Genomic DNA, 21,479 nt, shown 5'->3' on the forward strand with positions numbered 1-21,479 from the left:
TTCTAATTACTGCAACACTTTTCGAATTTAAGTCGGTGCTCAGAGAGAAATATATAAATATATATGCTATGTTTAGCGACATATTAATGTTGGAGGGGTGGGGGTTAGAGGGATGTAGCCCCTTCTCCAACTTGATAAAATTTAAAACAGATTCAGTCGTGATTTGTAATGACACGGAAAGGATGAGTTTACACTTTTATCGGCTGACTTTTCATCTTAAAGCTCACACATTCAAACTAGAAATGGGATTCCTTCGAACCATGCACTACGTAAGTTAGTTCTGTTTAGAACTACCTCTAAGGGATTGTACACAATGCAATGTGTAGTTTATGCAGTAAATATGCATCACACCTGTCAAGATAAATATATACATATCATACAAAGGGGAAAATGTTACATTTAACCAGAAAATAAAACAAAATAAGAAGACGGTTTATACTTCAATAAAAAGACGGTTCGTCGGATACAAAGTAAGTAGAAAAATATCATAATTATGAAATGGACTTACTTAATATTGACAATTGTTTCACATAAAATTTGAAGTGCGGAAAATGTTTCACTAAACTGGAATTGATAATTAAATGCTGCTCGAAATTCATTCACTTCAATATAAAAACGGTTCATTGGATATAAAATAAATATAAAATCAGAAACATAATTAACTTATTATTGACAATTTTTTACATGCAGTTTGTTAAGTAATGATAATAAAAAATGTTGCGATCACTATAAATAAACATTCATACACGAAATAAACGGCTACATTTTGTTGATGAGTGCCTCAAAGGGATTGTACACGAGGGACTCTGCAGTTTATGCAGTCAATATGCATCACAACTCACAAGATGAATATATATATCATACAAAGCGGAAATATAAAATAAAATCAGAACAAATATAAAATCAGAAACATAATTAACTTAATATTTACATTTTTTTGCATTCAATTTGATGACTAATGATAATGAAAAATGTTACGGTGACCTAGATAAACATTCGTACACGAAATAAATACAGATACACTTTGCTGAGGAGCGCCTCAAAAGGATTGTATACGAAGAATTCTTCAGTTTATGCAATTCGTATGAAAACAAACACCTTTTGCGCATCGTTTTGCGCGCAATCTAAGAGTTCTACAGTTTTTTTCTGTTATTTAGCAGAGCACTATTAAACTGTAGGAAAAAACAGTATATTACTATAAAAACAACAACTATTTTTTGCATTGTACATATCATACAAAGCGGGAAATGTTTCACTCAACTGGAATTGAAAATTAAATAATACTCGTAATCATTCATTCTCTTCAATAAAGAACGTTTCATCGAATATAAAGTAAGCATAAAATCAGAAACATAACTTAATTTTGACATTTTTTTTACCTGCAATTTGATGACTACTGATAATGAAAAATGTTGCAGTGACTATAAATAGACATTCATACTCGAAATAAACGGCTACATTTTGTTGATGAGGGCCTGAGAGGGATTGTACGCGAGGAACTCTGCAGTTTATGCAGTCAATATCACAGGTCACAAGCTGAATATATACATATCATACAAGGAGGAAAATGTTTCACTCAACTGGGATTGATAATTAAATAATACTCGAAATGCATTCTCTTAGAAACTGTTCATCGGATATAAAGTAAATATAAAATCATCAGGTACTGAATTTTAGCGATAAAAGTTCCTAGATTTGCAAGATATGTAATTGGCAGAAATTGGGCACATCAGCTGCCCATTATTTTCCTAGAACGTTTCTGAACCGTTTTTACAGTGTATAGGTGTGCAATTGTGAAATTTACTAGTGTATTTTTTTTAAAGCCTTGATAATCTCGACTTTTTTTTTTTTTTTTTTTTTTAATCTTTTCAAGAGATTCGCAGTTGCACTCTGGGCCGCCGATAGCTGAGGCGTGCCTCAAACCAATTTGGTCGCCGGGCCCGACTCCAGCCCTAAAACTGGCCAAATTTATACTGCTCCGATTCCGAGCCGGGCCCCCTCAAGGGACGGATCCCTAGTTTCAGATTAGGCTGGCATGGCCTCTCGTCGTTAGACGTATAGGGAAAATATAATAAAAAATGGGGAGATAAAGAGCAACTGAGATTTTTCTTGAATGCTAAGCATGTTAGTATGTTTCACATAAGACAGCACCTTTATTTTCAGAAAAAGAAAAAAAAACTAACTTCTTTGTTGTTTCATTGTTTGCTCAAAAAAACATTTTGGATTTAGAAGAAAAAAAAGAAAAAAAAAACACGATTACATTCCGAATGAATTTTGTTACTTTTTGGAAAAAAGTTACGTTTACGTGCTCTTTTGATCAAAACTGTTTTGAAATCAAACCTATAGCTTAATGATTTAATATCTATATCTCTGAATCTTTGATGATAACTGAACTTTAATGTCTTGTGTGTTAACCATTTTATCAGTTGTTATCTTTATTTATAGCAGGATCTTTATTCTATTTTTATTTTTTTCATCTACGAATCAACGATTTGAATAATTTACTCAGTTATTACGTTCACTCTCTTGTGGTCTTACCACTCCTCACTGTTCAATGGTATTTCATTAGTAAATTGTAACTGGGATTACTTTGCAAAAGTTTCCGCTTTCGAAAACTGCCCATTTGAAAAAAAAAAAAAAGCATATCATGTTGAAAAAAAATTTAATGACTCTTTTTTTGTTCTTTGGTTTTTAATTTAGCATGTTTCCTTTATTTAAAAGCAGTCAGCCTTTTTCGCTCGTCATTCATTTTTATTTATCTCCGAGACTTAATATTAACAGAAAAAGTTTTTTTTTAATATTAATAATGTAAAAAAAATAAACGTCAATCACTCAAGAAACCAGCCCTGAATAAACTTAAGTATAGCACTAAAATTCTTAGTCAAACTCCAATCTCTTTGCGACTTCTGGATAAACGCAACGACACTTTCTGAAAGTTTTGACAATTTGCTCCTCAACTACATCCTGAGAAATATTGAGAGAGCAAACCGGTCTTCGTCTTTGCATTTGCCTGAAGGGAGAGGGGTTCGGTTCCCGTGACAGCTATCAACGCCTAATTACTCCCCTCTGTGTGAAGCTGTTTAGAGAGGGACCTTTATTCCCCCCCCCCCCCTCCCTTTAAACCGAGTGAAATTCTGCGCCATCTACATTTGAAAGTTGGCAAATGAAGGTAGGAAAAACGGGCCTTAAGGATATTGAAAATGTACAAGTCATTAAACTCCAAAATTAGTTAATCGGGGAAAATATTTTTAAATGTAAACGCATGTTGTTTTGATGCAAAAAAGCGTCAGCGAGGAATGTGAAGGACATAAATAAAACTGCAGTAAATATACTGCTAGGGGTCCGAAGTAATGTTTAGAAAGATTCAGGGTTAGCTTCTTAAATGAATTTAAATTTGATTTTATTTTTGAAATAAAACACAAGTAAGCTGATCTTTGATACAAAACTTTTAAAACATACTGTACAGTCTAATGAAAATGTGACATGTTCTGTTAATGTTCCACTTCGTTCACCACGTAACATACAATCTCGAATTCCCTATTTCAACTTCAAAACATATAGTAAAAATTTATTAAACGAATAGTATATTTCTGTAAGTTATTCTTACTTATCAATATGTTTTTTTTAGTGTACACAAATATTGCTTACGTGTACGCCCACCATATGTACAAATGGGGCCCCACTACCTATTCTTTGATGTGGACTGTCTTCAGCTTGCTGGAAATGATTGTGTTCTTGGTATGCACGCCTCTGCTCATCAAGGTCTTCAAACTTAGTGATCCGCTAATTGGAATCATTGGAAGTGTATCTATAATAGGAAAAAATATTTTCTTGGCAGTAGCATTCCAGCTCTGGCTCTACTACATGAGTAAGTACTTTGATCACAATTTTCTGCTAAGAGGTCTTTTAAGTCGTTGGCGTAAGTGGTGCATACACTGTAGTAATTTTCAATGTGTTGGGTTGAATAGTACTTATGCTGGTTTCACACGGTCATGACAGAGATGAAGTCTCTGCCGGCGTCCTTCTGCCACTGCTGTTCTAGGACTTCCTTCAGAATTTTAGGTTTATGGAGATTATCAAACTTTGCTGGGCAGAGGCATTGTTGTCTTTATTTTCAGAAGAATAAGTAAAATGTTTATAACGGCATGAACATATTTTAGTATTGCTTACATTTAATTCACTCGAAATACTTTTGAACATTGTATATGTTGTTGAATATCATTATAACCTTTTTCTAGGTAACATTTTTGGATCTCTTAACGGCATGGGAAATTTAGCTGTGAGAGCACTTATTTCCAAATTAGTAGAGGAAGACGAATTAGGTAATTATGATGTTTTGTATCTTTAAAGCTTTAATCTCAACTAAGGATGCGCCAACTCATTGGCCATAATCGACCACTTTGCCGATTATTTATAATCGGCCAAATTTTGCCGATTAAGCAGCGGAAAAAATATTTTCTAAAATATTTTTTAAGCATACCTTCAACAAGAAACTATGATAATTACATTTGTTAACAATAAATAAATAAAGTTTTCTACAAACATTAGTATAGCAAGTAGTATGAAAGTGTACAGAGTAAAAACAAAACAAATAGTTTAGAAAATGTGTAAAAGTGAATGAAATATAAAAGGATCATTTAATTAGCTTTTGTTATGGTATACTCACTCCAGTTCTTGATGACACTTTTTTTTTTTCAGTTATTTTGTTGATAGCATCATACATTGCCAGACGTCCCGGTTTGATCGGGACAGTCCCGGATTTCAGACAAAATCCCGGTGTCCCGGTCGGTTTACTTGGCGTCCCGGAAAAAAAATTTATTTGATTATAGACTACCAAAAATGTTTTGAAATAATAACTGAGAAGGATTATTTAGAATAATTACTTTCTCTTTGTTTTCTCCCCACTGTATGAAAACTGAAAACTATAGAAGAGCGATATTCTGCTAATAAATTGTAATGCTGCATTCGTATTGTCTTGTCTCGCAAATTGCTATCATACGGTCGAGACCAGGGTTGCCCGACGTCCCGGATTTCAAGAAAAGTCCTGTATTTTGAAAAATTGTCCCACGTCCCGGAGAACTTCCATAAGGGACGTCTGAAGTCCCGTATTCTAGCTTATTACAATATTTTACCAAACGAGACATTATTTACGAGACATTATAATTAAGTAAAGCAAAAAATGTGAAAAATAAGAGCAAAAGGAAAATCATGTGGTAGCAAATGCAAAAATTATTTTCATTTCAATTTGGTTTTTGTTTTGGCATGAGCGGCAGACCAATGATTACTTCCTCTTTGCTCATTGACTAATGTTGGAAATATACCCCTGTGCATGCGTCGGCAATCGCAATGAAAACGATTTTTATGCTGTGATCGGCGACATTTTGTAAAGTTTAATGCTTTGATACGATTGAATTCCTCAGATTTTTCATGACGAAACGTTCTACGTCAGAAAACACTCCTTAAAAACACACCATATCCAGTAATTGCCCTCAACCTTAAAAAATATCCCCTCCCCGTCTCCCACTTTCACTCCTAGGAGCCTGTCCCGTATTTAGTGTTCTTAAATCTGGCAACCCTGGTCGAGTCCAATACTAGGCACTAAAGGGTGCAGCTTTAGCACCAGAAGAAACTTTGCTGCACACTACACCCTTTCGTGTGATACAATATTGAAGTAGCTCGTCTCGTAGCCGGCCGTTTATCTTTTTACCTTAAAAAAGTAAGGTCAAAGAAAACTTTGAAAGGAAGTTTGGCGGGCGTGCGTCCAGGAGACCCTATAGCACTTACAGCCTTGAAATTTTTGTACAAAATTACTTCGAGTCCCGGTGGTTTGCACCTAGGGTTTTGTTTTTTAAAGTTCGAATAAAAATTTTTGTAATTAATTTTTTAAGCTCAAATTTCGCATAAATCGCCTATTAGTGCCTATTAAAAGGATGAAAGATTAATAATACATATTAATATTATATATCCTTGAAAAGAATTGAATTTTCCGCTTCCTACGCAATTTGTTTAAATGCTCTTGCATAAATACGACGTGAGTTATTTGTATCTTTAGCTCGGACTTTTCTAAGCTTAGCTGAAATTTTGGCACTACTTTCTTCATTAAATCTACCAGTTCAAAGTGAAGAAATTGTCCCACAGTTTTCTTTTTAACACCACTGGAAAGAGCGCCATTTTTTACTCCAGATCTAACTCGACCAATGGTCGAAAAACTTAGCTTCTATCTCTAAAGAAAAAAAGTTACAAGCAGTTTTAATCAAGTTCGAAAAATCTCATTTCCATTCAAATTATTAATGTTTTATTTGGCGTTGCCATAGTTACGTCTTTTCGATTTGTTTGTTTATTCTTTCTTATTCACAAATTTTAAGGGTTTCGATCTTAACGGAAAATCTTAGGCTCAACTCAATTCAAGCCCCGAGCTAAAGAGCAAAATATAGTACTAGAGACCACGAATATGAAAGCGACTTTGCAAACATACACAACCGCAGTTTTGCAATGCTCAGTAGCCTCTTAGCCCTTATCGCTCTGCAAGTTGGAACAAATTTCTTTGAAACCCGAGGAAGGGCTGCTTTTTGTTCCAAAGGGAGCTCATAACGCCTTTTTAATCTGTTTCTTTTTAATTGACGATTCAAATCTTCTCGAATCAAATAAGACTGCGAGGCAATCTTCGGGAGTTGGTGAGCGTTAGCGAGTAGGGGCAGAGCCCCCTAGTGATATAATTAAAATGCACCAGTTGAGAGCGCATTTTCTTTGACAACGCATGATCTAATGATAGGGGTTTGATGAAGGAATCTACGGTTAAAGCTTTAGACATGTAAATATAATATCGAATTGAATTGTACCGATTTTTACAATAAGATAAAATCTAAAAAAGACTTTCTGAAAAAAGTCCTATTCAATGAAAAATACTTGTAATTATTGTTAATTTATCTTCCTCATTTTAATTGCTTCTTATTCTTATTTAAGTAATTTGTAAATATTATCTTGTAAAAAATGTAATGTTTAAATGTAATGTTGTTTAAACCACTACAAAAGTGCGTGATCACTACATGAGGCTTTATGCCCCGTTTCCTTATCGATTCCGAGTTTTACTCAAAAGTAGCAGATTTCAGTTTCTCTATCATGTCTGATCTTAATTATCTGAGTGATCATCATCATCATCACCCAGTTACGTCTCATCAATATGTTTCTTTGATGCGCTGTCATATACTTATCAACACAAATTATTGCTTTGTTTTCTAATTGAAATTTTCTAAAAAAAAATTAAAATAATAATAATAATAATTCATAATTAAAATGTATTAAAATAAGATCTTTGGATGAGGTTTTTAGAATTTGGCGAAGACTTTTAAAATTTGACTAATTTGTCGGCTAGCGATTTGAAAGCCCTAGCGTAGACCCTAAATGAGTAAATTTAACTTTGAGCATAAGTGTACACTTGCATTCAAGTTAGATATTGTAGAATATGTTTTATAATAAAACAATTAAAAGCTTGTTCAAAGCAGTAACGTAATAAAACCAGTTAACTTCCGACAATCACTATATCCTTACTTTTCACTCCAGAGTCCCTCGTACCTACCACTGTTTGTGTATTAACCACTTGGGTGGGACCCTGAAGACAGCTCTGATTTTTTGAACCAGACCAGAAACCGAGCAACCCCTGGTTCAGCACCCCACTATGCACACTTACAATAAAGTTTGCTACACAGGGTTGCCGAGAGCCAAGGTGAGTCCCTTGTCAATTTGATCGTCGGTCCCCCATCCTCTATGAAATAGTTAAAATTTATACTATGAAGAATTCCGAGCTGGGCCCTTCAAAAGGCCGGACCTCTAGTTTTCGACTAGGCTAACATAGTCTCTCTACGGCCCTGTATGCTACATCGGCGTAGTGAAGGCCAATTTTTTAATGTTGTTCTGTTTAGGTCTTCAATTTTCTAGAAATCCCATTACACTTGACATGTTTGTAAGATCGATTAGCGGCTTTATTTAACTGAGATTAGCTGACAAAAGATTTCTCTTTATTCTGGAAACGATGATCGAATATTTTTGTCTTCTGAACTGGGCTGTCCGAATGTTATCTTCTTCAGTTCTTGACTCTGAGTTGAACAAGTTGAGAATAAATAGAAATTGTATTATTTACTATAATATTATATTTGCCTATAATTGTTTTGAGATGATACTTTCAATTTAAATGTAGGTAAAGTGTTTTCGTTCCTGGCAACATGTGAAGCGATAGTTCCGCTAATGGCTGCTGCTATTATTGCGAAAATATTCAATGCAACCATCAAGAGTTTCCCTGGTACTTGTTATCTTGCTGCAACTGTGTTTTTGATGCTCCCTTTAAGTACCTTTATGTAAGTTTTGCAATCATGCTTATTTTTCCTCAACATTTAAAAATAAAGAGAAAATAATCCATAGTGATTAAACCTGAGAATTTCTGAGAATACTTTCAAAATTCGAGGGGCCCATGATCCAGAATGTTCGTTGAAAATTGGGGAAGGGATAAGTTGTAGAGGGTAAAGCAGAAAAAAAATGAGCAACTTCATTTTAAAATACTTTGCATCATGTTTCGTTGTTTATTTGTACCAAACTTGAAGGAAATTAGCCGAATGACAGGGATGACCACCTGGGGGGGGGAGGGGCATGGGGCAGACTGCGCCATTGAAATTTTCAGGGAGGGTGTTTAGAGAAGTATTTTGATTATTTGGGGGGGGGCTCATGCTGTAAGGAGGGGTGTTTGCGATATTTAGGGGGTGCGCCCTTGCTCTGAGGGGAGTGGACACCCCTGCGAATGATGTTGCATGTGCCACTTTTATCAAGTATATTCCATTAGCAAACTCCGCCCGCTTCCACAACAAAACATTTTGCTCTTTTAAGAAATGTATTACTACTGCTCAATAAAAGGACAAAAGTAAACGAAAGCAATTTTTAAAACAGTGTAAGATGTCATTAATCATGTAAAATGCATATTGGAAATTATATAAGAAATGATTTCGGAGAAAAGTGAACCAAAAATGTTATTGCCTTTACTCTGAACTCAGCCATTCAGCTTTGTGATTAAGAATTCCCATGTTCTTATACACTGCTCGACATTGAAAATGCAACACCAAGAAGGAGTGTTCAGAAATTTATGCAAATTTTATAGTAGACGTGCATCACTGAGTTATGTAAATGATGTGAAATGCACAGCTCTCCGACGCACCTGAAGTAAGATATAAGGGAAGGAACTGCAGAATGGGCAATATTCGGACCGTTATTTCTGAGTGGAGAATTATCGAAGAAATTTTGTTTTTGTCTTGGAGGATACGTGTAACACGAGAGAATGCCAGGAGACGTCAACGAAGGCACTTCCAGCAGATAGACTATTTTACGAGGGGTATGGTGATCGAACTGAGAAGGGGAGGTTGGTCCGTACGTAAAATCGCAGCTGATACCCACATGGATGCGAGCACGGTGCATTGGTTGTGCCGAAGATGGTTGGAACAACGCTTCCCTGGTCACCATACTCTCCTGACCTGTCACCAATCGAACATGTGTGGGATGTGATTGGACGCCGTTTGCAGACTCTGTACCTGCCTCGTTCAGAAGACGAACTGTGGCAAATGGCTGAAAGGGAATTAAGAGCCATCCCTTTGGACACCATCCGCACCCTTATTAACTCTATGCCTAGAAGTGTTTCTTCGTGTATCGCTGTCCGTGGTGGTCCTACATCCTACTGAGCCGACGCCGTTCTGGCTTTGTATTCTGCCTATCATTTTAAAGTTAAGATCATTTTTTATTCCTTGCTGACTCTGTCTTTTTTCCAAATTTCATCACTTTCTGACCACTCCTTCTTGGTGTTGCATTTTCAATGTCGAGCAGTGTATATGTATTCGAAACATAATTTAAAATTTCTGAAATTGCACTACATACGTAATTACAAAATGGCAAATATTTTTAGAACATTGCAATGGTGAAATATTCCCATATAAGTATAAAAAGAGCTTTTGACATGTTTTCTTCACAACTTGCCCTAAACTATTTAACTCCCCTGCGGAAAATATTAGTCACCGTTTCAATACACTTGTACATCGATATAGTTCATCACGTGTTTAACTCTCACCGCCACTTCACTTTGTGATTCTGTTAGTGTTCTGTAGATCCTAAATGTATTCTCCTCGGCAGAGACCGACAGAAATCGTAAAATCCTAAGAGCCAGAAGAATTTTTAAGCGCCAAACAAATTACTTCTCAGAGGTAAAAGAAAAATTCTCCATAACATGGGTTCTGAGTCATCCTTGTCTTGAATAAACTAATCACCACACCCGGGATTTGTCAAGGTGTCCCCGAACACACTTTATCAACCAGTTTGTATGTTTATTTTTCGGAAATGTACTTGATCATAATTTAACATCATTCATAAAGTCATAGTAATTTCATAAAATACAGTTATTATTTTTTTTAATTTTCTGTTTCAGATGGTTGTTTAGACGTCCGGCTTCTCAAAAGAAATCCTATAGTTAATTGTTTTTATTCACTATTGTTGGTGAAGGCTAACTTCGCAGCATAAGTAAAGGTGTGATTAAGCTCTCTGAAGCCTTTCCAATGCTGCCTACTCAGCTTTGCCCCAAATACAGACAAGATTTCTGTCAACAAACTGAATATGTTCCATTTAAAATATTTGTTTTTGGGAAGTATTTGTATTTTTCACAAAATAAATTGTTTTTAGTTCTGTATCTTGAAATTATACGTATGTCATTTTCTTATTGTTTTTTAAATAATCCACTATAATATTAAAATCTGTTCGCGTCCGTCTGTCTGTCTGTCTGAAGATCGATCTTCTCGAGAACCATTGCGAATCGGGAGTCAAACGAGATACCGATCAATTCGAAATTTTCCAAAGAAAACAATAGGACCAATCTCATAATTGTACGACTTTAATTAGCGGAGATATTAATTAAAACGTTAATTAACATAACGCTATATAGGAATTTTTATTTCTTTAATGTTGCCATTTTGCATATGGGTGAGCAAATAAAATTCTAATAATTGTGTCAAAAGAGATTTTTTTGGCTGCTGTCCAAATCTTAAAAAAAGATTTCCATCTAGAATTTCATTTTTAATTAGTTTAAAATTGGTTGCACTATTCGGACATTTATCGTCTGTCCTTTCTTATTTTTTCACATTCAACGTTCTTAACTCTTTTCAGCATATGAAAAATGTTTCTTTAGTAATGTTTATTGATTGAAGTGTAAGTTTATCATTCACCGGCCTCATATTTGGGTACATTTAGGATGTGCGACTAATTATGTTTATTTTGTTGGACTTTTTTCCATCACATGGATGAGTTTTCGAATTGTAATAAATCTCTTTTTCCTTCCTGTTTCGATTTTTGCAATACAGTTTGTATCGTTAAAAGAACATGTTAAATTAAGATTGTTTGGATTTCTTTAAGTAAAACAGAGTTGAACAAAAAAGATTGTTTTTAAGGATTTTAACTAAAGCTTAGTTGGAATCTGATGGCTTGATATTAAATTAATGCTTATTGGTATTTAATAAGTCTTGGTGCTTTAATTTCACGTAATCGACAAAAAAGTGTGTGTCATTTTATGTAAAAAGCTGATTGTAATTGTACATAAATATTTCAGATATATTCTATCAGATTTAATTCAGTTTATAGTGAGCACATATTATAGTTGAGAATGCATATATTTTCATCTTTTGTGCTAATTGAAAATACTCATAACTTGTATTATTGATAAATATGATTAACGTTAAAGAGGTTTTTGCCAAAAATATGCTCTACTGGTGTTTTGCAAACCTTGCATTACGCGTAATTATTTACTCCTTAGCGCTTTAGAAACTAATGTCAGAATAATACAAAAACATCAATTGAACAGCTCTTTCATTTTTTAAGTAGCCCGTGCAACGCCGGGCACGCAGGCTAGTAAGTTATTAATATTAGATTTATGAGAAGATGAAACGTACTGACATTGGATAGATAGTTTGTTTTAATACGATGTACTATTTTCCATTATAAATATTAGAATATGTATATTTTATTACCTCTCCGGAAATCAAGTGTATGCCTATACTTATGTAGTACCATAAACGCGGGCTACTTTGGCCAGAATTTTTCATTTTCACATCATTTTCTCAATAATTTTGTAACTATTCATATTTTCAAGCTGTGGAAACTTGTTTTACTCATCCAGCGGTCTCCTAATTTAATTTTTGAATAGTGATCAGTTTATTTCCAAGTATTTTTTACCCTTTATTAGTGTTTTTTATGTGGGCCAATGCTGCCCTTGCGTTTGGATTACTTTGGCCCAAAGTGGTTTTCTCTATTTAAAATCGTTGTAGAACTAATTAGAGTTAAAGAAATACGTGTGTTCTTGCGAAAAACTATTTAATTGAATGAAAAAATACATTTAAAAGAAGTTTGAGTCACACATATTTGTTGGAAAATTATTATTATTATTATAATTATTATTATTTAAATGTGTGTGTGCATACCTAGTTATTGTCTCAGAAATTACCGACGAAGGACAGTCATCTTTTCATCAGTTTTAGAGGATGAATAATTTTTCCAAGACAACACCATTCGTAAAACAAAGGATCCTAAATTTTCGGTCACTTCCAAAACCTTTTGGTGCACTCCATGCTCTTAACTTTCCCTCCTTCTTCTCTCGCATCAACAGCTATCTTTGGAAACCTGAGCTCATTTCATTCTACAATAATATAATTCAATAAACTTTCCAATACATTTAACAATATTGTAATATGTAGATGCATTTGGGTAAACCTTTTCCTAAACCTCCTGCAACTTTTAACTCCTCTTCATCTTCCGTAATTAAAGCCATGTAACTGAGCCTTGGTGAATTGAGTCTGCAATCTCTCTATTCACCCGTTGCCGAGAATTGCAGGTTTTTTTTTTTTTTTTTTTTTGAGCAATCACGATTGCTTATTGCTTTCATTTGACTATTTTTGACGTGCCTATCATTTTTCACACCACCACCCTCCGCAGCATCACCGTCGACCGGGTCCTCACGATGCTGCACCTCTAGCGAAAACAGTCTCCAGGTTTCGTCAATATCCGACACTTACACGCATACATACACGCACCTACACACATATACATATATACACCTACACACACATACATACACCTACAAACATACACAAACACATACACACACAAACACACACCCACACACAACACAGACTCACATACAACTACCCACACAATCATGCCTGCACACAGACACAAACACATATGCCTACACACATACACATACCCCCACACACATATACACATAACTACCCACACACTCATGCCTGCACACAGATACAAACACACATGCCTACACACACACATACCTCCCACACACAAACACACACGCTTACATATACACACACACTCGTGATTGCGAAAAACATAATTTGAATTCAAGATGACAAAATTCTCTTTTTTTTTTTTGTGTGTGTGTGTGTGTGTGTGTGTTTCTGTTTAGATTCTTAATTTTAGCTATTCTTTACTTTTCCAAATCTCTCTGGTGGATGTTTTTAGGTTTTTATGCTGGGTCACAGTAGGTCGTAATTTTTAAGAAAAGAGATATGTTCTCATTGTCATTTTTTTTTTTTTTGAACCTACGAAGATATGAGAAGTATAACTATACTACGGCATAGAACTATTAAATAGTGCTCGTAAATAGGTACTTAAAAAACTCTTAGCTGTTGTAGAACTGCTTTAACATGGAAAAGTTTGAGAGGTTATGAAGGCACATGTCAGGACAAGGAATGCAGAACCACTAGTGTTGCTTCTTGAGCAGAGCTATAGCTTGGTATACATAAGAGAGTGCTTGGGGATGCTCTCTAGCAGAATATGTCAAAATATGTTGAAAAAAATGCGCCCTGAAGGTTGACAGAGGACGTTGTATCGTTTTATCCTTTTGGGCCAAAGAAGGACCCTTAGGTCAAAGTAGCCCGCGTTTACGGTAGTCTAAAGTCGAAAACGTTTTTAGTCGTGATAAAGTATTCGCAGTGCTGGATTTACCTATATGCTAAACAAGATATCGTTTTGTTGGGGGCCTTCAAATCGGGAAAATTGCATGATGAGTTCCTTAAAAGGAAATGTAAAGTAGCGGAGTATGGGTCTGTTTTTAGCGCTCCCTTTCTGGTAATATTTTAGTGTAACTATTCCAGTCAACCAAAAATTATTTCTGAAGACAAAACCATATGACAATACAAGCAATTTAGAGAAATTGATACTCATATTGTAATACTTTGTTGTAAGTCACAAATTATTTTTGTTATTATAAAATGATAAAGTTTTTGTTATTAATATTTTAAATATTAATTGAAACCTATTAATATTCGGTGCAATATTGATTTATTTAACATAAAGCTTATTTTTATTTTAAATGTTTTCTACAATTATTCAAGTGCATATGAAATATATTTTTACACTCAAATAAAAAATGTTTTGCTAGAAAAATATTTTGTTTTTCGCTTAGCCCCATAAAAAAGCAAAATGAAAATTTTCAATTTTTTTTTTTTTAGTGTAAAAAATTTGTTACCAGAAAATAAAAATAATGTTTTCATGCAACTTTTATTTCAAAATAAATTATTCTTTCTTTACATACTGTAGTTTTCTTTTGTTCATTTTGAAAAAGGTAGACTATATTAGCGGTTTTACTTTGCCCCACGTTACCCCAACTCCAAGTGCTTGAAAGTTTAGAGATATATACTGACCTTGAACTTTAAAATTTCGATTAAATTCGAAAGAAAGAGGCATATCAAAATTGTCAAATTCAGCTTCTTGATATGCATAAAAAATGTAAAAATGATGGTTCTCAATTCTTAGTATCAGGGCCCGATTAAGATATCGGGGGCCCCTAGGCCAAATACTGTTTTGAGGCCCCCTGTATTCCAACGTTATAACTTTAGCCGTTGGTTGAAACAATTTTAGCCATTTGGGGGACCCTAAATATCGGGGGCCCTAGGCCGGGACCTAGTTGGTCTATACAGTAATCAGGCCCTGCTTAGTACCTTATTGCTTAAGATACATTTTTGTGACTCACACAGTTCATATTTTGCCTGATCCCGAATTCAGCATTTTGGAAGTTCTTTTGTTATTGCTTGATTTTACTGAATACTGTTTATCTGTTTAACACGAGAAGAATATGTTGCACTACCTCTGTTCCTTTTCATTTCCTGCACTACTTGTAATTGAAAAAAAAAAGGTTGATATGAGACATATTTGGTGATAGGTATTTTTTTTAACTTAAAATAAGTGTTTCTTACAAAAATAGAACAATTCAGTAAAACTACACAAAAAACGTAATAAAATGTCAAAACCTGGAAAGTGCAAATGAAGTGCTTTACATAATATCAATTGTTCTAAAGTCCTTGAAAGCAATTAAATATGTCTTTGAAACTCCTTAAAAAATTATTGGGATCTGGACAGGGCCGTAACCAGACTTTAATTTCGTAGGTGGTTTCACCAAACACATTTTTGAAACATTTATATGGTCTATCAAATTTGGTTTCATGTGTATTCTATTGATTTTTGTTACAATAGATTATCTAAATGGAGGGAGGGGATGTTCTTACAAAACGTCATATTGTTACATAATAAATGAATTTCTCAATAACTACCATAAACACACAATGAGTTTGTACAATTTTTCAGTCATATTAATTTCATATTTCACAAATAAAATTGAAATAATAACAACAATGTTATTTTTGTCATCAAAATATAAATAAATAAATAAATAATGGAAAGCATTTCTTTAGATAAAAAATTTCGGAGGGAGTTTTAACCCTATTAACCACCCCCTTACATACGGCCCTGGATCTAGAACTGAAAGTCGTCCCAATCGGAAGGAAAATGATCAAATCGGAAAATGTTTCATTTAAATATTAAAATCGCGAAAACACAATCAAAATGAAAATATTTTAAATGCCCGTAGTTACCCAAAAAGCCTCAATAATAAAAAGAAGTGCAAGAATTTCATTTCTTCATTCTCAAGCGAGGAATAGCCAAACATAATATTATCCAGCAATTACTTGACGCTATGTCGCGTGAAAAGCAAATAAAATGAATTTTCACTAACTTATAATTGCTTCTAGCGCTGTTTCTAGTCAAGTTAGCGGAATTGCGTTTTTGCGCGGTAAAACCGGGTAGAACGTGTTTCAAAGCATATTTTGCGAGCTTTCCAACCATACCAAGCTCAAAGCATTAAAATGCATTTTTCGCGTAGAAAAAGCGGTTTAAAAATGAATTAAAACTTAATGTTTCACGCTTCCAACAATGAATTTCAACAATAGAAAAGAGGTAAAATTAAAATTTTTGAGTTTCGCTAACTAAAAAACGTTTATAACTTTTTTCTAGTGGATTTAGGTTATTGAACCTTCGGCACCCTGACGATTTTTTCATTAGGAATATTTTTTTAAAACCTTTCCAACCATATCAAATTCGAAAAAATTGGACCATCCGTTCGCGTAGAAAGAGCCATTTACGACGAAAATGCGCTTTTAATTAATATCTCCGTTAATTAGCGTTCGATTTCATAAACAATTATTGATGACACTAAAACGCGACAATAGCTACTGAACAAAAAAAAAAAAAAAAAAAAAAAAAGAATGAAGAAAATCGGTTTACAAACAGAGGAGGAATCGGTACCGAAAGAAAACGGCTTGCCTATTAATATATAAAGATAAATATATTTTCGATAGTTTCTAGACTAAAGGTAGGTTATTCATGAAAAGCTTTGTAAATACCATATAAGGAAAGTTAAGTAGCATAATGTCTGAAAAATGAAAAAAGGCATTAAAATGTAACCTTTTTTTGGTGGACCCGAGGTAAACAAATGGTGAGAACGAAAGTTTTTTTCTTTTATTCCTAGGGTATTAATAAATTTCACAGAAATTTTGTTTGCTACATTAATCCGTTTTAATGATTTTTTCTGTATAACCGTTTACAAACCTAGCAATAAAACGTAACCGCTTCTTAGTTTTGCAATAAAAAACAATTTTTCCCCACCCCCTTTTTTTAATACTAATTTCACTTATAATGCGTATCACACAGATATCTTGAAGAAAAACACGCGTGTGTTTTTCCCCCTAAATATGTTTGTTAATAAAAAAAAAATATATGCTGGATAAACAAATAAAACTGCAATTTCTAATGTCAATGCACGAGCTACAAACAATTGCAGTTCTTTTATAGCGCAGTAAAAATTTTAGGATTCCTAGCAAATAACAATATGCAATTTTGTTTTATACAGCATAACAAGAACAAATCACTTTTCCTTAATTGCACTTTTATTGGAGACAAAACAGTTTGTATCTTTAGTGTCCATTGTAATTTCTGCTTTTAAAGGTTTTCCGCACTATGAAACAGAACAATTCAACATGGTGGGAAGGCATATTGACCTCCACAATTCTCTTTTCCAGGTTCATCCCAAATAACGATTCGCGTACCTGAGGAACAAAATGGCTCTCCGTCGACGTTTATAATTTTAGAATATGATATCTATTGTGAGCGGAGAATTAAAAAAATCCTTCGCTGGATTTTATTCATCCATACCTCACGTGTAGGGTATGTTTGCATACAAAAAGGAACATTGCCTCGTAACATGAATCAGAAAACCGGTCCAAGGTCTCCTCCGCATTCTTGTGCACCTTCGGATCTTGTTCTATTATTCTCTTCGATAGAATTATTGAAATGGTGTTTCGGTTCGTCCTTCATTTTTATATTCAGTAGCTCGCGTGTGGTGCGTTTCTTCTCGGTTTTTGTTCAACGTGCCGTTGAACTTGGTCACGAGAAGAAGCAAAAGCTCTTTGGAAATTCATGTTTTCTTGGGTTTTGCTGCATCATGTACTTGAGCAGTGTGAGAAAAAAATCATTACGCACATAATTATTTGGTGATACACAAATGGAGAAAAGTATATTGTAGAAGTTCGATTATCCGAGCCTGTTTTAACCAAAACTCTTGATCGACCGAAATTCCATTTTAAAGCCCTTTCTCTTTCTCACTCTTTCAATCCTTTTTTTTTCTAACGCTTAAATTTTATGTCCACCGAAATTCATTTTTAAAGCGTTCCTACTCCCTCCCCCCTCCCTAAGTCTGGATTGTATTATTAAAATTTTGCAAATACGTGTTTGATAAAAATACAGTCTGAGTAAAAACTTTAAGGCCAGTATAATTTTCTTTGAAAAAAGGAAAATGAAATTAAAGGGATTTCAATTTTATTGTATTATTACTTATTAATGTTCATTAGTAAGAAATAACGCAACAGACAGGATTTGTAAAGCATGCAATAACCAGAAAAGCAGTGGTTTATTCAAAGTTAGCATTTCAGCTTGAGTAAAAACTTTAAGGCCACTAGTATTTTTAAAAAACTGCAAGTACTTGTACTGCAATAAATGTCACCTCAGTTAACAAGATTGTGGAAACCCTTCCACTTGCAGTTTTGTGATTAATTTTATCAAAGTTTTTGTCCTATTTGTGACGATATCGTAAGGTAAAAAGTTAACTGTTCAAGAAAGAGGGCAGATTGAAGCTTTTTCTTCAACAAGGATAAGTAGGCGTACTATTGCGAAAAAATAGGAAGATGGAAGACTGAAGTCAACATTTTTGTTTGATTTAAATACATTAGGGTAAAAAGAAAACCCGGGAAAACTTAAAGCTTTGTCCTCGCGTCATGGAAAAAGAGTTTGGAAATTATTATTTTACCTGAAAAGTACTCAACCAGGAAACTTATTCAGACGATAGGTTTAAGTGTTTGTCAAAAACGATATACAACACAATTAGAAAGTGTGGAAATTTTATTAATGCTGCAAAATAGCTTAAACCTGATTTATTGAAAATGCACAATATAGAGCGTTTCAACTTCAGCTAGGAAATCATGGCCTGGGATAACCAATGAATACAAATAATTTTTTCTAACGAAAAGAAGTGGAGTTTGGATGGACCAAACGGACGGAAGTACTTTTGGCATGATTTACGAAAAGAAAAAGAAATATTCCACAAGCGTCAATGAGATGAAGGCTCTGTCAGAACTTGAGAGTGCTTTGCTTACAATGGTGTGTGCTCAGTTGCGTTTGTATCAGGTTAAATGAACTCACAAACATATCAAAATGTCCTCCCAAGTTATCTTTTACCAAATGTTGAATTTATTGCTGGAGAAAATTGAAAATATCAGCAAAACAATGCATCTATCCATCCGAGTAACAGTGCAAAAAATAGGCTCCAAGTAAACAATGTTGAAACTTTGAAATGACCAGCTAAGTCTCCAGACCTTAACCCAATAGAGAACTTATCTGGTGACTCAGCAAGAAGAGTTTATGCAAATGAGAGACATTTTACTTCATCAACAGAGCTGAAATCTACCATCGAAGATGAATGGTAAAAAATACATCCTGAACCTTGTCAAAAACTAGTTTCATTCATGAAAACAAGAATATTTGAAGTAATTTGAAGGAATGGCTCCCACACAAGCTTATAAATATTTGAATATTTGTCCCCATATGCTTTTTTCTATGTTGGCCTTAAAGATTTTACTCAGGTTCAAATATTGATCTGTAATATTTTCTGATAATAAAACACTTATAATTAAATTTTTTTGTCGTTTTTATTTGTATTTAAGGTTAATAATTATATCACTTATATGAATTTTTGATCCTAAGATTAAGGTGTGTCCAATTTCTCAAAAAAGTGCACTGGACTTAAAGTTTTTACTCAGACTGTACTTGTTTGTTGTTGTCATAGTAGTTTCATGTGGACAGGCCCGGATCTATAAGTTTTGGGACCCCCTACAATAAAATCTGCAAGGTCCCTCCACAGAGGCCAACCACAGAGGCTTATTAAAGTAAGAAATAACAACGTCAAAAAATACAAATTGCTGATTACTGCAGACACGCGTTTCGGCGTTACAAGGAACGCTTTTTTTAATGCAAAAAGTAATGAGCTTGTGGATGAAAAGACATCCGACATTTGCAACGTTAAAAGTCTTAGTGCTAGATTTTTGTATTATTCATTTATTTATTTATTTTTTTCAACTTGTTTCGTTGGGCTCCTTACAGACGTGTGGGGTTTGCGGGGTAGATCCGGGCCTGCATATGGAAAAATTGGAGCTTAGTCCTTGCATATCAGGCCACTCACCCAGCAACACTGCTTACAGCACTTTAAAAATTACAACAATAAAACATAAAGCATTTAAACGCACATTAAAAAGACAAGGTTAAAATTCCAGAATAAAAAATTTAAATCTGGAGGCAAATTGAAAAACCATGTGATCAAGGAAATCCAACATCACTTTGGTTCTCCAAAAAAAGCACAAAAACAACTCTTTTGTTATAATTTAGGGTCAAGTCCTCAACAGGCAGGTAGGTGAGATTTATTCATTTTTCCAGTTTTAATAGTAAAGCATGGACTGGAGTTCAAAATCTCTATTTTGGCAAGGTGATCTGCCAGGCAGTAATTGTCTTAAGCTAAAGTTGGCCACAGCCTCTTTGCACGTTTGTGACCCAAAGCTCTTCACCCATCTTTGATCGTCTCCTAGACTTTGTCTCTGAAATTAATACATAGTTCATCAAAATATGATGACACAATTGCATTAGATGCCAGATTGTAATGACAGTGATGAATCTACAGAAATAATGAATTGGCGAAATTGTGATTCAGATGATTCTTAATCTCATAACCTGAAAGATTAAGAAATAATTGACGGTATTGAAAGAATAGCTACCAGTTCACGTTTCATTGAAAAGGGGGTTCATTGAAACCCCGAAACACGTGTCTACAATTCAATTGCTTATTTGTGCTGTATCTACATTGTTTATTACTGTTACTTTGCTGCATAAAGGTATATATTCATTTCACAATATGCAATGTTTTAACTGATAATAGATTTAGTCTTAAAAGAAAATCAAAAGCGAAATGTCTGCTGACTGCTGCGGAATGTAACTTAAAAAAATTCTAATATTTTTTTCTTTTTTTCTGCTCTTCGATCTAGTAAATGTATTTTTTGCTCAGCAGTGTTATGCACGATTTTTGAAGTACAAATTTGTACAATTTCAGAAAAGGTAATATTTTTAGATGAAAATCTAATCAAAAATTTCTGCAATAATCTGAAACGTTTACAAGGGCATCATATACAAAATTGTAAGACGGGGGGGGGGGGGGACTCCAATATTTTCCCCATGGTTTAGCAGGATATTTTCCCCATGCGAATTGATTTCAGTGCTGCTTATTTATTAAAATTTGACATTTTTAATAACTTATTCATTAACAGCTGAGGAAGAAAAGGTTTTACATTTTTTCGAAGAAAAAAGTACTAAAAGCAAGGAAGTTCTAAATTCTAAGGAGGGTTTGAGCCCCCACTTGCCCCCCCCCCCCCATATGGGCGCCTTTGAGCGTTTATGTAGATTTCATGTCGATTTTTAGGTTTAGACACATTAAAAAGTCTCTCAAAATATTTTTACCGAACTTT

At 34.2% G+C, this 21,479-nt stretch overlaps 1 protein-coding gene across 2 annotated transcripts in view; it reads left to right on the forward strand.

The window, feature by feature from the left end:
* LOC129217152 (proton-coupled folate transporter-like) overlaps nucleotides 1-10,703 on the forward strand; it is a 34,374-nt gene extending 23,671 nt beyond the window's left edge. The window contains exons 3-6 of one of the 2 annotated variants that reach the window (XM_054851411.1): nucleotides 3,629-3,868; nucleotides 4,239-4,322; nucleotides 8,195-8,351; nucleotides 10,454-10,703. In XM_054851411.1, coding sequence (XP_054707386.1) covers nucleotides 3,629-3,868; nucleotides 4,239-4,322; nucleotides 8,195-8,351; nucleotides 10,454-10,499 — 527 coding nt within the window. In that variant the 3' untranslated portion in view covers nucleotides 10,500-10,703. The remainder of the gene's footprint in view (nucleotides 1-3,628; nucleotides 3,869-4,238; nucleotides 4,323-8,194; nucleotides 8,352-10,453) is intronic. The other variant, XM_054851412.1, reaches the window with a different exon arrangement.
* The last annotated feature ends 10,776 nt before the right edge of the window (nucleotides 10,704-21,479 follow it).

The sequence above is a fragment of the Uloborus diversus genome, chromosome 2 (genome assembly GCF_026930045.1).
Source record: "Uloborus diversus isolate 005 chromosome 2, Udiv.v.3.1, whole genome shotgun sequence".
Taxonomy (NCBI): Eukaryota; Metazoa; Arthropoda; class Arachnida; order Araneae; family Uloboridae; genus Uloborus; species Uloborus diversus.